The sequence below is a fragment of the Plutella xylostella genome, chromosome 9 (assembly GCF_932276165.1).
Source record: "Plutella xylostella chromosome 9, ilPluXylo3.1, whole genome shotgun sequence".
In the NCBI taxonomy this organism is placed as follows: Eukaryota; Metazoa; Arthropoda; class Insecta; order Lepidoptera; family Plutellidae; genus Plutella; species Plutella xylostella.
Genome location: NC_063989.1, coordinates 11,295,377 through 11,312,498, shown reverse-complemented (window position 1 = coordinate 11,312,498; position 17,122 = coordinate 11,295,377). Strand labels below are relative to the sequence as shown.

The 17,122-nt window shown below is 39.1% G+C and overlaps 1 protein-coding gene across 2 annotated transcripts; it reads right to left on the bottom strand.

Annotated features, from left to right (window-relative positions):
- Window positions 1-735: 735 nt before the first annotated feature.
- LOC105386794 (S-adenosylmethionine synthase) lies at window positions 736-16,262 on the bottom strand. 2 transcript variants are annotated; one of them, XM_011557425.3, is made up of 11 exons: window positions 16,111-16,262; window positions 15,352-15,668; window positions 14,974-15,051; window positions 14,769-14,891; window positions 14,523-14,635; window positions 12,085-12,228; window positions 9,792-9,878; window positions 7,707-7,838; window positions 4,336-4,518; window positions 3,906-4,039; window positions 736-2,539 (listed from the first exon to the last, which is right to left on the bottom strand). In XM_011557425.3, the coding sequence occupies exons 2-11, from the start codon at window positions 15,464-15,466 to the stop codon at window positions 2,434-2,436; spliced, it is 1,215 nt and encodes a 404-aa protein (XP_011555727.2). In that variant the 5' UTR covers window positions 15,467-15,668; window positions 16,111-16,262; the 3' UTR covers window positions 736-2,433. The 2 variants fall into 2 exon arrangements, with proteins under 2 accessions (XP_011555727.2, XP_011555729.2); XM_011557427.3 differs by lacking the exon at window positions 14,523-14,635 and adding an exon at window positions 13,891-14,003.
- Window positions 16,263-17,122: the final 860 nt, after the last annotated feature.

The following is a 17,122-nucleotide window of genomic DNA, read 5'->3' as shown; positions in this document are numbered from 1 at the left end:
TTTATTATCGCATGGTGGAGAGAAAACCAACTGTGACCCATAAGCTACTGATGAGTATATCAGTAGATAAATATTTGAATCTATATTAGCAGGCCCCGCGCCGCCTGGTCCGCATCACGCTACAGCTCCCGGCAGCGAGGACTCCGCAAATTCAATATTATATTTTTCCCCGTCGGAGCGAAGCCGACGAGAACCGTGGCTACATTGAGCCATTTTGCCGAAGTGTTCACTTCAAAAATCAAAAACCAACTGAGGCGCGCGGGCGACTCACTCTATTTATATAGGCACCCGCACCTTGCAAATTAAAGGTGGAGAGAAAAATGGACTTTATTTAACTGTCACTGTGACCCTTATGATGCCGAACACGGAGAAAGTCGAAACGCCATATCTCACAATGTTTAACTAGGTTTCAGATAGGCTCAGACTACATAATAAAAAGTTAACGTTCGATTAGTTTCATAATAGAACCGCTAGAGGCGCCACTTTGTATGCATGAAAATGTGTTTTTGTAAACTATAAAAATCTGTGGAAAAACCTAGTTAGAGATGTACCTATTTTCCTTGAGTTATACTATGGGAGGAAACAGGGGCTACGATATTTCTATGCTTTAGTAAAATAAATCTGTATTAATTTTAACCGACACTGAATTGAATTGCCTTTAAATCCTAATTAAACAAGACGCAACAATTAAGATAATGCAGGGTAGCCTGAGAAGCTTTCAATAAAACACAAATGTTAATTCCCGATAATGTGCCAGGAACGCTCATATTTTTTATTAGTTTAAAATTCCACATTTGACAAATCGATTATCCACAGAAAGTAAATTGGATTTGTTAGCGGGTATCAAAGAGGCGCGGGCGTGATTGCTCAAAAACACTACACGTGACGTCAAAATACGTTCAGCCGTTGCCTAGGGCGAGCTACACGAAGCGACAATTTCAGCCCCTCTTTTAGAGAGGCCACATACATTATATTCTAATACAAAACAGTTGAAGCGTGCAATATGTCTGATAGTAATCTATATCAGACTCTCATATACATTTTTTTCACCATTTCAGTTAGATGAATGGAACGTTTGTACGATTTGCTTTGTCAGAATATTACTAATCTATATTAAAAAAAAAAACTTATCACTGGGCTACATGAAAAAAAACGAGACCCCTTTGAAATAGATCCTGGTTATAGTTGTTAGGTATGGGCCCAGTCATTCCTTTTAAAGTTTATGACATATTTGTTTCCAATTTAGTATCTAAATCGTGTAATGTCGCTTCGAGCATCAAACCCGGACCCGCCGCCGCCGCCCACTCTCACGACCCACACTGACACTTAAAACATATGGCTAGTAAAAGTAGTCTTAACAAATAAAATGGCGAGTGCTCGGCGGCGGCGGGCACTAACACTAGTTCATAGCACTTACAACGAGGCTCGCGCGGCAGCCCACCGCTCAAGTAACACATAAAATATATAACAATTCATTAATCATAATCACTGAAAACATCATGTCAATAATAAATAAAATTCAATAGCAATAATAATAGTAAAAAATACACGCAAATTTCATTTGGAATCGTCGAGGGACTGTTCGCGCGAGCGGCTACAGCTACAGAATACTTAAAGTGAACCCCGCGGTGCAGCTGTCAACTTGACAGGTGACAGCTCCGTGACAGCTGACAGCTGCGAGAGTGAGATTCTGTAACATTAGTCTAGGGAGAGACGCGAGGCCTCAGAGAGCGGCCGCGAGACGCCTACACCGGACCAGTAGTGCCACTTCTCATTCACTTATTTGTACATCACGGCTCTAAACTACATTAAACTGTTACCGTTACATCACAAGTGGTTCTAGTCTAACGCAATATACACCGTATTGATCATCAGGTAAGTCAGGCCCTTATTTGGCTTCATACATTAACAGCGAGGCATATTTTTCATCAGAGCTGTGACTAGACTGATCAACTGGGCTGGTTAAGTTCTAATTTGTGACACTACTGCATATTTACTCATTAGCCAACCGACGTCGACGTCTTACAATCACAAACCACATTATCTACAAGGTATATTAAATTTCATCTAGCCAAGACGTCAATATCGGTGGCCTAATGGCGAATGGCAAGCAACAGTCCAGCTAAAAAGCCATGAAAATAAAGAGTGCGATTTCGCAAAGACTTTTTATCATTGACAGTTATTTACTTTCGATTGATAATAACTTTTAACGGATTTGTGTCTAAACAAAGGTAAATAGATCGATTAAATACGGTCTTTAACAATTAGTTTCGTTCCATTTCCGTTTTCACGACTCTATAGACGGACTGTATGCTGTTGTTAACTTTCTTATTTCGACCAATAAGGTCTGGGGGCGTGGCTAGCGGAGTCCGGTGATTGGCTGGCGGCTCGCGTCGCGGCGGCTATGTACAGTAACTAGGGGCGGCGGGCGAGTCAGTCGACCACCAGCGGCTTGGGGTTCTCCCACGGGAAGCCCGTTCGCCCGAAGTGCCCGTAGGTTGAGGTCTTCTGGTAGATTGGCGCTCGCAGGTTCAGTTCCCTGGAAAATAGATAAAAATATTGTTTACCGGCTTCAAAAAAGATTCTTAAATTGACCTGTATGCTGGTATTTTGATGTGTGTTGTGTATGAAAAGAAGTTCAAAGGGTGAACTAGATAACGTAGCGTGGGATGCTTACCCGCCCGCTATACCGACTACCGTAGTAAGCCGGTAGTCGTGGTTCGATATACATATCCAACCAAAATAGAATATCATGGCCCATGGCGCCTATATATTTATGACATGGACTTTTTAGGTATAACAACCGTAATATTATGTTGCACGGGTTGCATCTGGCCCTGTAGCCCAGGGCGCTAATAAGACGTGACAAAGTTCTCCGTCGCGCTCACTCTTGAGTCTGTGCGATGTGAGTGACGGCGCGGCGATGCAAAACTTTTGTCACGTCTTAAATGCGCCCCGTACTAGCCCTTCTGAAGCTTACTCCAAATAATATGCAATTTGCACAATCAAGTGGTCATCAATACAACTCAACAATAGTCATTCTTAAGGTGAACTGCCAGTGCCAAAATTCACTGCATTACACTGGGTTTATACAATATACAGGTGCTAGAGAGGACATGTAAGATGAATGACCCTGACTCACACCCTTTCAGCTCCCTAGACCCTTTTTTAACCCCCTCTACAGTAAGCATCAGTCCACACTAACTTGACGATCATGCCGGGGCGCAATTAAGACGCGACAAAAGTTTAGCATCGCGCACACTCAATCAGCCTCAAGATCGAGTGCCACGGAGAAAAATGACTGCCCCCTTTCGGCTTACTACATACACTCGTTTTTGAAACCCTGTATGGTAAGTATACTAACTTGACGATCATAGGAGGTATATAGTCGGATATAGGACGGTCGAATGGCGTAGTGGTTAGTGGCCCTGACTGCTATGCCGAAGGTCCCGGGTTCGATTCCCGGCTGGGGCAGATATTTGTTTAAAGACAGATATTTGTACTCGGGTCTTGGGTGTTGTTATTTATATTTCATATGTATCTATCTATGTATTTGTGTAGATATATCAGCTGTCCGACACCCATAACACAGGCTCTGCCTAGCTTGGGGTCGGATGGCCGTGTGTGAGATGTCCCCACACATTATATTATTATTATTATCATCCTAACTAATATTATAAATGCGAAAGTAACTGTGTCTGTCTGTCTATCTGTCTGTCTGTTACTCTTTCACGCCAAAACTACTGAACGGATTTGAATGAAATTTGGTATACATACGGTCTAGACCCTGGGAAAGAACATAGGCTACTTTTTATCCCGGAATTCCCACGGGAAAACTTTTTAAGGCGAAGCGAAGCGCGCGGGAACAGCTAGTATTATATATATTATAGTACAGTGACACTCACTTGACGATCATGCCGGGGCGCAGGTCGAAGTTGCTGCGCACGGTGGCGAGCAGCTGCTGCTGCGTGAGGCGCGACGTGCCGTAGTCGAACACCGTGATGGACAGCGGCTCCGCCACGCCGATCGCGTACGCCACCTGGCGGCAGAACACGGAACTTGGTGAAAAGGTTCTGTGCAGCGAGCACAGGATTCGGTACTATTTTCGAATCTACACGAAGGGCCACTTTTACCAAACGCTAAACGTATTTAAATCAAAATTTGAGTACATTTTGTACTAACTGGCAGACATATGACAAGCTACTAAATACGTTTATAGGGCGTGCAAAACCGGTAAACCGCTTTTTCCAAAAACCGGTTAACCGGTTTTTCATATACCTCGCACAAGGATTGTCTCTGACACATAAAGAAGGAAAATAAGCGTGTATATCTCACCTGCACCATACAACGGCGGCACAGACCCGCCTTCACGAGCGACTTGGCGACCCAGCGCGCGGCGTAGGCGGCCGAGCGGTCCACCTTGGTGAAGTCCTTGCCGGAGAAGGCGCCGCCGCCGTGCGCGCCCCACCCGCCGTACGTGTCCACGATGATCTTGCGCCCCGTGAGCCCGGCGTCCGACTGGAATGATTATTTATTTATTTATTTAAACACTTTATTGTATACACAAATTACATAGTTTAAAGTAAAAGTACAAGAAAAAACAATACAAGTATATATATATACAAAGGCGGACTTATCGCCTGATGGTAGTTGAGTTGTTAATACGAGGTTCAATGGTATGAAAATCAAAACTCTATACAGGTTGTTGATAAATGGGAATACTAAGCCAAAAGGGCGCACAGGAGCTGCTATACGCGCCCCAGCCGCTATAATTATGTGTTCACGAATATTAAGAGACCTGTGAGACCTACGTCTGACTGTAATTGGAGATAGGTGGGTGGTTAAATGGTGTGAAAATCATAATTCTATACAGGGACTATACATATCAACGAAATGGGGGTGACTCAGGGGGTCAATTTGTACAACTTTTGACTAGTGTTGCCCAAATTCAGTCTTGGTCTTGCAGTCTTGGTCTTGTTCTTGCGTTTTTGCAAGACCAAGACCAAGAACAAGACCGCGTATTTTTAGCAAGACCAAGACCAAGACTGACCGTGCAAGACTTGAGCAAGAACAAGACATAGCCTGCAAGACTCTTGCGTCTTGCAGAGCGCTATTTCACTGAGTAGTTAGGTGTAACAGTTCGGTGTATAGGTAAGTACGCTTAGGAATTCTATGAGATGCAAAAAACTGTATCAAAGAAAATGAAAAACTGGACCTATGCGCATTACGACTAATACCATAAACATAGCGAATAAAAAAATATCTATTAAAATCAAAAAGTAAACTTTAATAAATAGTAATAGACTAATAGGTAATTGCAAGACTTGCAAGACTCTTGCATGCAAGACCAAGACCAAGACCAAGACTGGGAGCGCAAGACCAAGACCAAGACCAAGACCAGGTGTATTGGCGCAAGACCAAGACCAAGACTGGCTAAGTCTCGTCTTGTTCTTGCATTTGGGCAACACTACTTTTGACTAATGACTTTTAGAAATACACAGGACAAAAGTTTTTCAGGTTGATAACTGCTTTCCGTCAGGCTACTGTTTACGGGACACTCAATCCGTAATTTAAGATAGAAAAATTGCAGCCACTTATTTCTTTTGCAGTTTAGGGGCTAGTGATGTCAAGATTTGAAAGTGCTGGATTGAACAGAAGTGCTGCTTGCAGAATTGATAACAATAGGAACTTTAACATTTCGCTGAAAATATATGTTTAAATGAGAATAGGAGAAAAGAAATAGAACCTACCTACATTATTACATAATTCTAATGTACTTGAGTATTTAATTTTGTAATTGTGCTTTACATCATCCTATTTAAAAACATGCTCAAGAAATCCAGCCTTACTTTACTTGTCCGTTATATTCAAGGTTAAGTTATCAGTGTTGTGCCAAAATTAATAATATTTTCAATTCATTACGATGTCATTAAATGCTGGGAATTCATAATAATAACTATTAGGTATTATCATCTCTCAATGATAGCGTCTCTACACGTGTCATTGCCAGTATAACATGGTAAATTGGTAAATTTTGTCACAATTTTAGAATTTTCGACATGTAAACTAGTGTCTGAAATCGATAGGGTAGCAATTAGGTACATAATGCCATACAAATAAGGAAAGCTTTTACTTAACGACCTGCGTTTTACGATAGTTTAATCTGCAAGTACCTAATACAGTTTCATCTAAAAACTTAATTCAATAAACTTTAAGTCACACCCCATTTCACATCCTAGATCTAACAAAATCAAACGTCATAGTTACTGACTAGTGTTCCTACGTCACGCTAGATCACATAAGATTATGTTGCGTCATGCTAGCCCCGCGTCGTCACGAGACGCCGTCGTGTTTCATCATTATTGCACACATTGCACTCTAAACTTTCCTACCACATGTGCTAAACGACTAGTCTAATTACTCTAGAGATTAGGATTAACATTAGTTCAATGAAGTCATTTATGTAATATCAAATGATATGTTCTATTTTTGCGTGATGTAATGTGTGATACGAATTATTTTAATTCATAAGATGCAGTGTCTTCTATGAACATAATGTGTGTAATTATAATTTTGCGGTGCGAGCTAATTTACTACGGGATTTTATGATGCAATCACTTTATAATTTTATACTTATATCAATCAACTTGAACCATAAGGGCGAATATCATCTTTATACTGTACGCGATAAGATTCACTATTACATAAGCTCTTGTTATTGTAACATGATACCGGGATAGTTTACAAATCAGCTTTGCTAACTGTTAATAATATTTTGCTTCGTAATCCTCGTTTTCATGATACATATTGATATTTTAAAATCTCAGAAAAGACAACTTGGCGTTACGAATTTTCTATAGCTACGTTATTTATTTGTGGATATAATTTTCTAGAACCTTTCTTAGCTTACGTAAAATGCTCTGACAAACTAGGCTGAAGTCGTAGTAAACAAACCATCTGAATCGTATCTTCATCTGAGATTTTCCTTTCAACCTACGCGACTTCCTTTGCCATTTAAATGACAAAGCCTCGTTTCCATAACTTATGAAAGTAAAAGCCGGTAATATGGTATCTGTTGGGACACGTGTATCGAGTATCTATTTCTGAGTGGTAATAGGCAGTAGATAAAGGCAGGGGGGTCACAGATCGAGCGGTAGTTGACGAGACATACTGCGAGCGAGTGATAGCTGATAGCAGATATGCTGAGAGGAATACTATTGCCTGTTAATTAGCTCTCAATCTATATTTCATTTAGATATTTTTGAATGTAAAGTCTGATAAGTGTGAGAAGATGGTAGAAAAGTTAGACTGACCATTATTGTCATTTTAAAAATATAATGAATCATGACATCTTTATCAACAGAATATTATTTGAAAAGTTTATGTTATCACAATCAAATTCCTAGGCAACTGGCTAAGCTATGTCTTCCCTAAGCTATGCATGGACTTTTACAAGTTAGAGCACTAAATATAAATTCCATTACCGTCTATTCAAAATTTGAGAATTTGCTAGTATAAAATGTATGAAAACTAAAGGTAGTGCCCCAGCGGCGGCGTTTTGTAACTATGGCGTGTGTGTGGACGCTACCCGGAGGCCCCAATGGCACTTTGCGTCGTCGCTTCGATTTATTTTTAAGACCGTTTATTTGAATCGACGCGACGCAAAGCACCAGACTCCTCATCCTAAACTTGCCCAATAACCATACCTGAGGTCCTCCAATGATGAACAGGCCGCACGGGTTGATGTGTATGACGGTGTTGGCGTCCAAGTACTGCGCGGGGATCACCGAGCTGATCACCTTGGACCGGATCTCGTCGCGGAGCGTCTCCAGCGTGATCTGTTGGGAATAGTGGAACGGGGTGAGTATCTGTTGGGAATTTTGTGAGAAGGTGTGAAGAGTAGCATAATGTGATGGTTGGTATTAGTTGAAACAATCAGTTTGAAGAAGAAGTATCGTAGCGAAATAATGTTTCGTATTCACATAGGTACACCATAGCGTGTGAAACGTTTTAGGGGCAGCTATGTTTAGCCGCCCAAGGTCTCGCCTAAACACCATTAAATATAGGTGTAACTAGGTACTTAACAAGAATTCCATGTTCAAAATCCAAAGGCTGCTAAATGTACTCTAATATATTTTCATTCCACAAAAACATTTGTTATAAATAGTTAATGAAATAGACCATCATCAAGATGAAACTTTCGCATTTTGGCCAATCAGTGCAGACTAGTATAGGTACCCTATCCAGTTCTAACCAGACGTTATTTGATCTGACACCATGAGCCGACCTCCGCTTATCGCGACTCTCAGAACGCGTGCTTCAGCCGCCGTCGATAACACGTTACAATCAACGTCACTTACGTTAATAACTCATAATAACGATAAACCACATAACGCAATACCTACCCTCGCCGCGCTAATACAACAAACATTTATTAAAAACGAATTAATGTTGATAATGTGAGAGAAAAACAGAGATAAAGCTGTTGTTTAAAACTGTGACCTTTGTCGCGATTTTTTCGAAGATTGTTTTTCTTTTTTGGCAATGTAAACAGGGTGACGTCACTTTATCAGCTAAATAATTGTGGGTCCGAACTAGAAGTGTCACGATCGTGCCCTTTGTGACCGAATAACACTTAATTTGACGAAGATAAACGAAAAAATGCGAGCAAAACAATTATTTGGCATAATCGATAGTGCCAAGACAGCTGGTGTAAGTTACATGAATTATTTCATCAGTCACTTAAATTCACGTTAAATACCGACATTCTGCTCTTTGCTAATAACCTAAATACAGAAATAGCCGTACATTCATCAAACGATATTGACACAATCTCATGTGAGTTTCGTGCAAGTGGTTTCTTTGCCCACTGAAAGAGTGAGCCTCGACTCATGAAACATGAAACGAGGTCATTAAGTTTCATGCTGAAAGTTCGTCGGGCGCGGGCTGTATACCTAGTCACCTACTTCTATACATATATGCCTATATACACCCGTCACATAGCTGGTGAGGGTGTAGCATGGTCAAGGTTAGAACCTAATAACTTGGCACGCTAAGATAACATTTTATTTATACTAAGTTTCACGGCCTTATAGACATTATATTTTCTGGCTACAATCTTCTATAAGTAGATTGATTTGTGTTATTGATTACTGAGATTCAATTTAAATTATGGCTGTACCAAAGTACGGTTTTTATTTTGCTGATAGAAAATTTAACACTTATTCGCATCACATAGATAGCTAGAGAAATTCGATAGTGAGATTGCCTATTTCACACAACTTAAAACTGCTGTGAAAGGAAATATAATCCCACTTGTATACAAAACATATTTTAAATAAACACGTGCAAATATTGCATTGTCATAGTAATATTCCTATCTTTTATTAATTACTATTATTTATCGACTTTATTATACAGTTAAGCGTCGAAACACAAATTAATAAAATAAACTCTAATAATTTTGAGCTATATCCATACAATCAATTACCAAAACGATCGTTGGATCACATGCATACAGTACCAAAGTTAGAAACCCAGGAAAATACAAGCTTATTAGGAAATTTTTACCTTAAAGGTCCTCACACAAATCTCCATTTAGAGTTACCCAGAAACATTAAATAACTGCTAGTTTCAATAACTCTATCTATCGATAGCTGACTGTTACTTTCATACGATTTTGACAGAATGCAACTTTTTACGTGTCAAAATCGTATCGTAGTAACTATGAGCTATCGATAGATAGAGTATTGAAACTGGCAGTAACAGTGATTAGAGCAGGACAGCCATACCTTCTCCGAGTGCTGGAGCGAGACGACGACGGTGTGCACGCGCTGCGGCACCGTGGCGCCGCCCGCGAATACGTATTCACAGGTCACCTGGGAAATTATACCTTGTTGGTTATGTTGTAGAGGGTAAATTGGTATGGTCAGTATAAGGGAAGTAGAACGGCAAGAAGGTTGAGGGTCACCTCGGAAGTAATGCCTTGCTTTAAACATAAAATAGAAGCTAATTTGTTTTGGAAAGGATACGGGATTTAGAATGGCAAGATGATTGGAGAATATCCTAAGGTATATCTGGGAAATTACACCTGTTTGTATATTAATGGAGGCTATTTTAAAGAAAGAATTTATTCGCCTTCAGAATTCACACACAATACAGATAAACACATAACAACTCATTTTTTTGTGGCAAATGATACGGGACAAGAAGCTTGTAGAATAGCGAAAGATAGTCTATGCAAGTTTCAAAGACTAAACTCAATATTTTACGTTATAGAAGTACCAAAAATCATTACCATCAATTGCCTTTGTTTGGTTATTCACTCTGACGAACAACACGTTGTAATTGTAATCAAAATTGGGCGGTCAGTTCTTGGAACAGATTGGTTTAATCTTCATCTCAAGTACTCAATTATTATGATATTATAAACTAAACTTGTAATCTAAACATCTAATTAAGGTGCTGACAGACTTAAATTTTAGTAGATTTTTAGTAAATTTTAGAGTTTTCAGGATTAAATTTTAATAAAGCATCAAGCATTCGCTATTTTTAATTGACTTATTTAAGGTTCTTATTTTGGACTAAGCAACGAATAGTACCCCAATATTACCAGAAACTTCCTCATGTTGCTTATTTCTCGTTGTACTACTCTAGAATCTGGGTCGACGTAAAATAACATACCTACCTAGATCTAGATACATCTACTGTTCTTTAGCTACAATAATTACTGCAAGCAATAAGGCCGCCTTTTTGTACTATTTTATTTATAAGTTTTAATTTTGTAATATTTTCTTTCATGGTGCAAAAAAAGAGTATTCTATTCTACAACTCTCTCTAAAAACTCTCTTCTTACTTTCTGTAATTCTGTAAAGCAACATTCTCAAAACTCCTCATAACAAGTGAATGCTCTAATTTATCAGCACCTAGACAGAGATGTCATTTGACATCGCAGACGCCACTAGAAGGCACAGTCTGTGTGGTCAAGTGCCGTGATCTCAAATATCGGCGTCACATTTATCGCACTAATGAGCCTTGCACATAAACAATTGATCGGGTCACGTGGCCCGTTGCCATGCCAACCGACGGGGGAATAGAATAACACTGGTGTTACTGCTTGTAATGTTTATAATAAGTTCGTTTTGACGGATAACCTTGGAAGGGCTAAACCGGTTTTGATGTAACGTTTTGTTCAAGATAAAAATATTTCCTGTCAACAATTTAGCTAAAACATGAAACCTATGTGTAGACATACACACACGTCAAAATTATAATAACTCTCCTATTCAGCTGAAGTCAATAAATAAGGCACAAAAACTATTGTTAGTATTGAAATACATACAGATACTGTAGACTCAGTACGATATTTGTTCAGGTATGACAGTAATTAATGCGTAAATGAATTTCCGCCGCGGTTTGAATTTCCATTCAAAATTATATGCACGATCTACAAAAAAGTATATTTGCGAAAGGTGAAAGTACTTCATTATTCTAGATAGCAGATCATGTGCCTTCTATTTACATAGGTATGCTATCAAAACATAAAAGCAGAAGTGAAACACGTGGTAACCTACTTTATATGTAAACAAAACGTCGACATGACAAAATCAATAGAAGTGCAACATTTGTCATTATAAATTTATAAAAAAGTATAAAGTATTTTTTACTTACATTGACCGATTTTCGTTTCTGTCTGTTAACTCAGAAATCTATGTTGACATTTATAATTAATTTGATGATATTATCATATTCAAATAAATCCTAATAGCTTCTTCACTTAATAATATCTAATTCTGACTGGATTTACAATAAACTATACAACAGCTAGCTACGCTTCGCTCCAAAAGGTTTTCTCTGGTGATTTCCAGAACAAAAATTAACGTAAATGTATTGATTATTACTACGGCAACTAGGAATAAACCACCTTATTACCTGTGTTCACTGTTGTCCACCAACCCACACTAGGCCAGGGTGGTGGACTAGGCCTAAAACCCTTCATTGGAAGGAGACCCGTGCCCCAGCAGTGGGGACGTGTGTCGATGATTACCTGTTTTAGAATCGGGATAGCAATAACCACCATATTACCTGTGTCTTAGAGTCGGGTCGGGCCCACCAGAACTCTCCACTGCGGCGCAGCTCGGCGATCTTCTGGTTGAGTCTGTGCGCGAGCACCACCGTCAGCGGCATGCACTCCTCCGTCTCGTCCGTGGCGTAGCCGAACATCAGACCCTGGGGGGAAATAGGGTTAGTAGGTTGACACACTGCTGCTGCTACACGGGTTTGGTATCAACGTCGATAAACTTTTTTAACGCGGTCCAGTAACAACAGTGCCTAATTTGAGGCTAATCGCGATAGTGATGTTTATCTATGTCGATAAAGAAGCCGTGTAGCGGCAGCTGCCCCGCATCTCGCTTCGTGTCTGAACGTTACATACGAAGTCCGTTTGTGTGTAGAGAAAACACGCACAGTCCAACACACTGAAAAGCGTGATACGGGGTAGTGTGAGATCCGCTTTAGAGTATGGAATTGCATGGGTGATGAAAAAAGATTATCAGAAATTTCAATCGCTTTGAAAGATATTACTTACTCAAAATGATAATAGTTATGAAATTTACTGTAAATAAATACATTTTCATAACTGTTTACCTGTGCAACTGTATACATAGATTTATTATTTTTCCCCTTATCGAATATTACAGACCATTAACATTTAATGTGCTGTGTTTATGTCACATTAAATAAATAATGATAACAAGATAAAGCTGATGTAAGGAAATAGGTCTTTAGGTCAGCTAGAAATGTGACTGAATTTCAGATAAAGGCTCTATTTTTTAGCCTTACCAGTTTATGAAAGTACTGTCAGAAGTATTAAATAGGATTTAGGCATCCTAAGCCACCAATTAAATAGAATAGGTAATTGTATACATTATCGAAACATATTTTATGAGTAAATAACTTATTTTACAGAAAGTTGTAGGATTAAATTATTATAGCACAAAAAATCATTCTGAATGAGTACTTCTCTAAGTTAGTGGTCTAGAAAATACCCTTTTAATTTAGTGACCTAGCACGGAGCTTATCTCTAATACCAACATGCGTCTGAAGTGAACAACATCCACGAAACAATAAGTTTTTTTCAATCCAATATATTATGCCCACTTTTGGATACGTGCGTAAAAACTATAATTTAACAGATCATGCAAATGATGAATAGTATTAGCATATTATACGCAGGTTTACTATCCACTACGTATGAGGAAGTAAAGCATGAGTCATTGTGTCTCGCGAGAAAAAATATGATAATGTAATCACATAGATTAGCTGTAACCTAGATCGAAACTAGGCATACGTGTGACCCTAGATACTAACCAATAACACACTAGGTAGACTATATAATTTTTGTTAGGTACACAGTACACTTTATCAATCATTCATTATTAAGATGCAATAAAACTCTATACTTCCGTGTCAGATAATAAGTTGGCTGTGTTGAAATAAAATATGTTAACATTCTGACCCTACTGATTTCATGCATAGAAACAAAAAAATTGTAGCCAGATATCGGTTTACATAATCATAAATCGTAATATAAGTGGAACAGGAACCTGAATACTTATAAGATCAGCTGTAAAGTATATACTTTACAGCTATATCTATACTTTACTTTTGTAGTTTATTTTTTTCCTTTATTAAACAACATCGCACTGTTTACATCCAAGAGAAATAACAGTGACTTTAAGCTATCATTTAGCGACACAGCTTTTCTAAAATTCACAATCGGGTGCAGATCAAACTATTCTAACTTTTATCTTTCATAAGATACTGTTAACATTGATTTGAGTTTTTAGAAAACTTAGCACTGTGTTTAGAGCTCTACAGTTAGTATGATACCTGGTCTCCGGCTCCCACTTCATCCTCGTTGCGGTTCTCGTGCACCCCGGCCGCGATGTTGGGCGACTGCTGGTCCAGAGCCAGCAGCACACTGCACGTCTTGTAGTCGAAGCCTGACCCACACATGCAACATTAGTTGTGACCAGTTGGCAACACTATAACCCTTATACAGATTGCTGGGTTTAAGAATTTAAGACCCTTTTGCAGTTTTAACTTGGGATTAACTGTGGTTTCTGTTAATTTCAATGTGATTGTTTACTAAGTAAGTTAAACTCAAGTTAAATCATGCTCTGAGAACTGAAAATGCCTATAAACATTGCAGTTGCCAACTGAATACCATGAAGGATTCAATGCAGTGGTAGCCCAGGTAATGAACCATCTTACAACTAAAAGTCCATTATAGATTATATCAAGTCGATATTGCTTGTAAAGGTTGTATAGCTGCCCTTGTAAAGTAAGTCCCACTTAATAAATATTTTTGTATCATGCCAAATGTTTGCCCATAGAGTAATTTTGAAAATGAGGAATGAAAGGGAAACCCAGACTGTCAGCAGTGACATAATTCGAGGATGCACATGTCACACTGTCAGTATCAGTAAGTATGAAGAGGTCGTGCAGCAGGCGTGTGGTACCTGGTCTCCAGCCCCTATGTCTAGCTCGTCGCGGTCGGTGTGCACCCCGTCCGCTATGTTGGGACTTTGTTCCTCAATAGCCACTAACAAGTTTAGGGTTCGCCAATCAAAACCTAGTGTGTGCAAAGACATAATTTACATTAATCCAGTTTTTTAACACTCAAGTCTAGGTCTTGGCACAGAGCCAGACTGGTTCAACTGCTAGAACACTATTAGCAAACAGTTCCAAGGATATGTTGTGCTTACCTTTGGATGAGTCATCATATCCGATGTGTTTCACAGTGTCTCTGACAACTTTTTGGTAGTCAACATTGGCTTTTGAGGTGATTTCTCCGCACAGCAGGACCATTCCGGTCTTGGTCACAGTTTCTGTTGAGAAAGATGGGGAGATTAGTGTGTGTTGTTGTTTTGAAGGCACATGAGCACAACTCGGCGGGAGGCTGGTGCTTACCGCAGGCCACCTTGGCGTTGCTGTCCTGCCGCAGGTGCGCGTCGAGGATGGCGTCGCTGATCTGGTCGCACATCTTGTCTGAAAGTGCAGAGCAGTCGTTACTAACAGTCGCGCGCGGCGCGGACCACGTGTTGACATTATTATGACAACCGCAGCCTGCAGCGGCCGTGATGTAATAACACAATGTTTAGATGCCGGACTCGGGCTCTACTCGGAAACCAAGCATGGGTATACACTGATCACACTCGCCTACAAGACATACGGTGGTCTCTCATAAATTGAGAGGTTTTGCCCATAGTTTGCTGCGCACATGTTACGGGCCGCCATCTTTCGTATTGAAACACGATTCTTCACAAAACTAATGTGGTTCAAACTAACCTGGATGTCCCTCCCCGACAGATTCTGATGTAAATAAAAACACTGAGCCATCTTCCATGTCATAACTGTGTCCGTTTGTTTTTGCGTATCCATTCATTTTTGCGGTCTCCGGCATTCTAGATTAGAGATAGCTTCACCAAAATAACCCGATACCCCTGAAATAACACTGTGGAAAAGAGGTCTGGCGCGAGCGAGCTCTGATATTTATAAGGTCGGACAGGCGTCACGGAGATGTAGCAACGGACCAATCACAGCTATCACAGCTGACTTAACCAAGGGCCGTGATTGGGTGAAATACTTTGTTTTGGTTGTAGTATCTGTAAAAGAAAACGAACTTAAATGCCGCGAATTTCAAAACATTCTGTTAAACTATCTAAAAGTAAGAACTCAATCCTCCAGAAGATAATTTTAAGTACGCTTTATGTACAAAATATAAGGTTCAATAATAATCTAACTAAGATGTTTTTAAAATAAATTCTAAAATGCAAAAGAAACTCACACAAAACAAAGTTGGGTGATGTTGTGGTGGTATTGATTGAAGCAAAATGTGCAAGGAAAACAATTTGACTTGACTGACAACTTATTTTTTTTTAGGTTAGGCAAGGTAAACCTTATCGACTTTTAAAATCCTAATAATTTCATTTAGACCTCAGACCTCTATCTTCCCTTTTATAAAATAGTTCGGGTAAAAATAAGAACAAGTTAAGGTAAATTAGCATTCTCAAATCCTTGTAAGTATAATAACTTATTAAAACTTACTGTATAGCAATCACAACTATTTCAGCTGCCCGTTACACGCAAAAACACAAAAAACAGTCACTAAATTTATAAAGAAGAATATCACTGCTCAAGCACTCGACACCGACTGACTGAGAACATTTGAGACAGCTTACATATTATATCCGATTATAAGTTACAGTTACAGATAACGATGGATGCTGTCACCACTCAGTTCTACTTAGATCACAGTGAGATGCATGTCTTGTCTACGCGTAAACAATGACTTGTATAAGTTGTACTTAACTATAGCTTATTGCTTATCATCACACATAAAAATATTGACTCTTACTACGACTCTGACTATACTTAGTTAACTAGTTTAAATTATTAAACTTAATGTACTTACCTAATAGGCTATAGGGTTACTTACGAATACAGTCGTCGGCCCGGTTAATATTAATCTATAACGATGTAAGTAGGTGTGCAGGGTAATAGATAGATAGATAGATAGATAATTCTTTATTGCACACAAACATAGAAATTACACGAGGAAATACACAACATAGATGGTACAATTGGCGGCCGGTAATCTATGCTTTCTCATATTAGGTAGACCGTACAACGCACTACATCTATAAGTACCAAATTAAGAAAAAAACTATGTAAGTAGGTAAGGAGTTAGAAAAAAATTAAGCACTATACTCGTCGAAATATAATAGGCCCGTTTGGACAGCTCCAAAATGTATGGGACAGCTGGTGTCAAACCTAAATCATGAAAAATCTAAATAATAAGTAACTTTTGGTGCTTTAAAAGTTCTTTTTTCTTTCGGCCGTTAAATAATACGCCAGATTATGTGTCTTTTTGTGTACCTATTTCATCAAGTAAATCAAGAGTACATAGCAAATTTGTGTATCTGTCCAAAGGGGCCTATTATATTTCGACGACTTTAAAATACCTATTTACAGACAGAAACATTGCATCATCTTTCATCATGTATTCAAGTATATATTGATCTCCTATGCAACAGGGCACGAATCATGAAACAAAAGG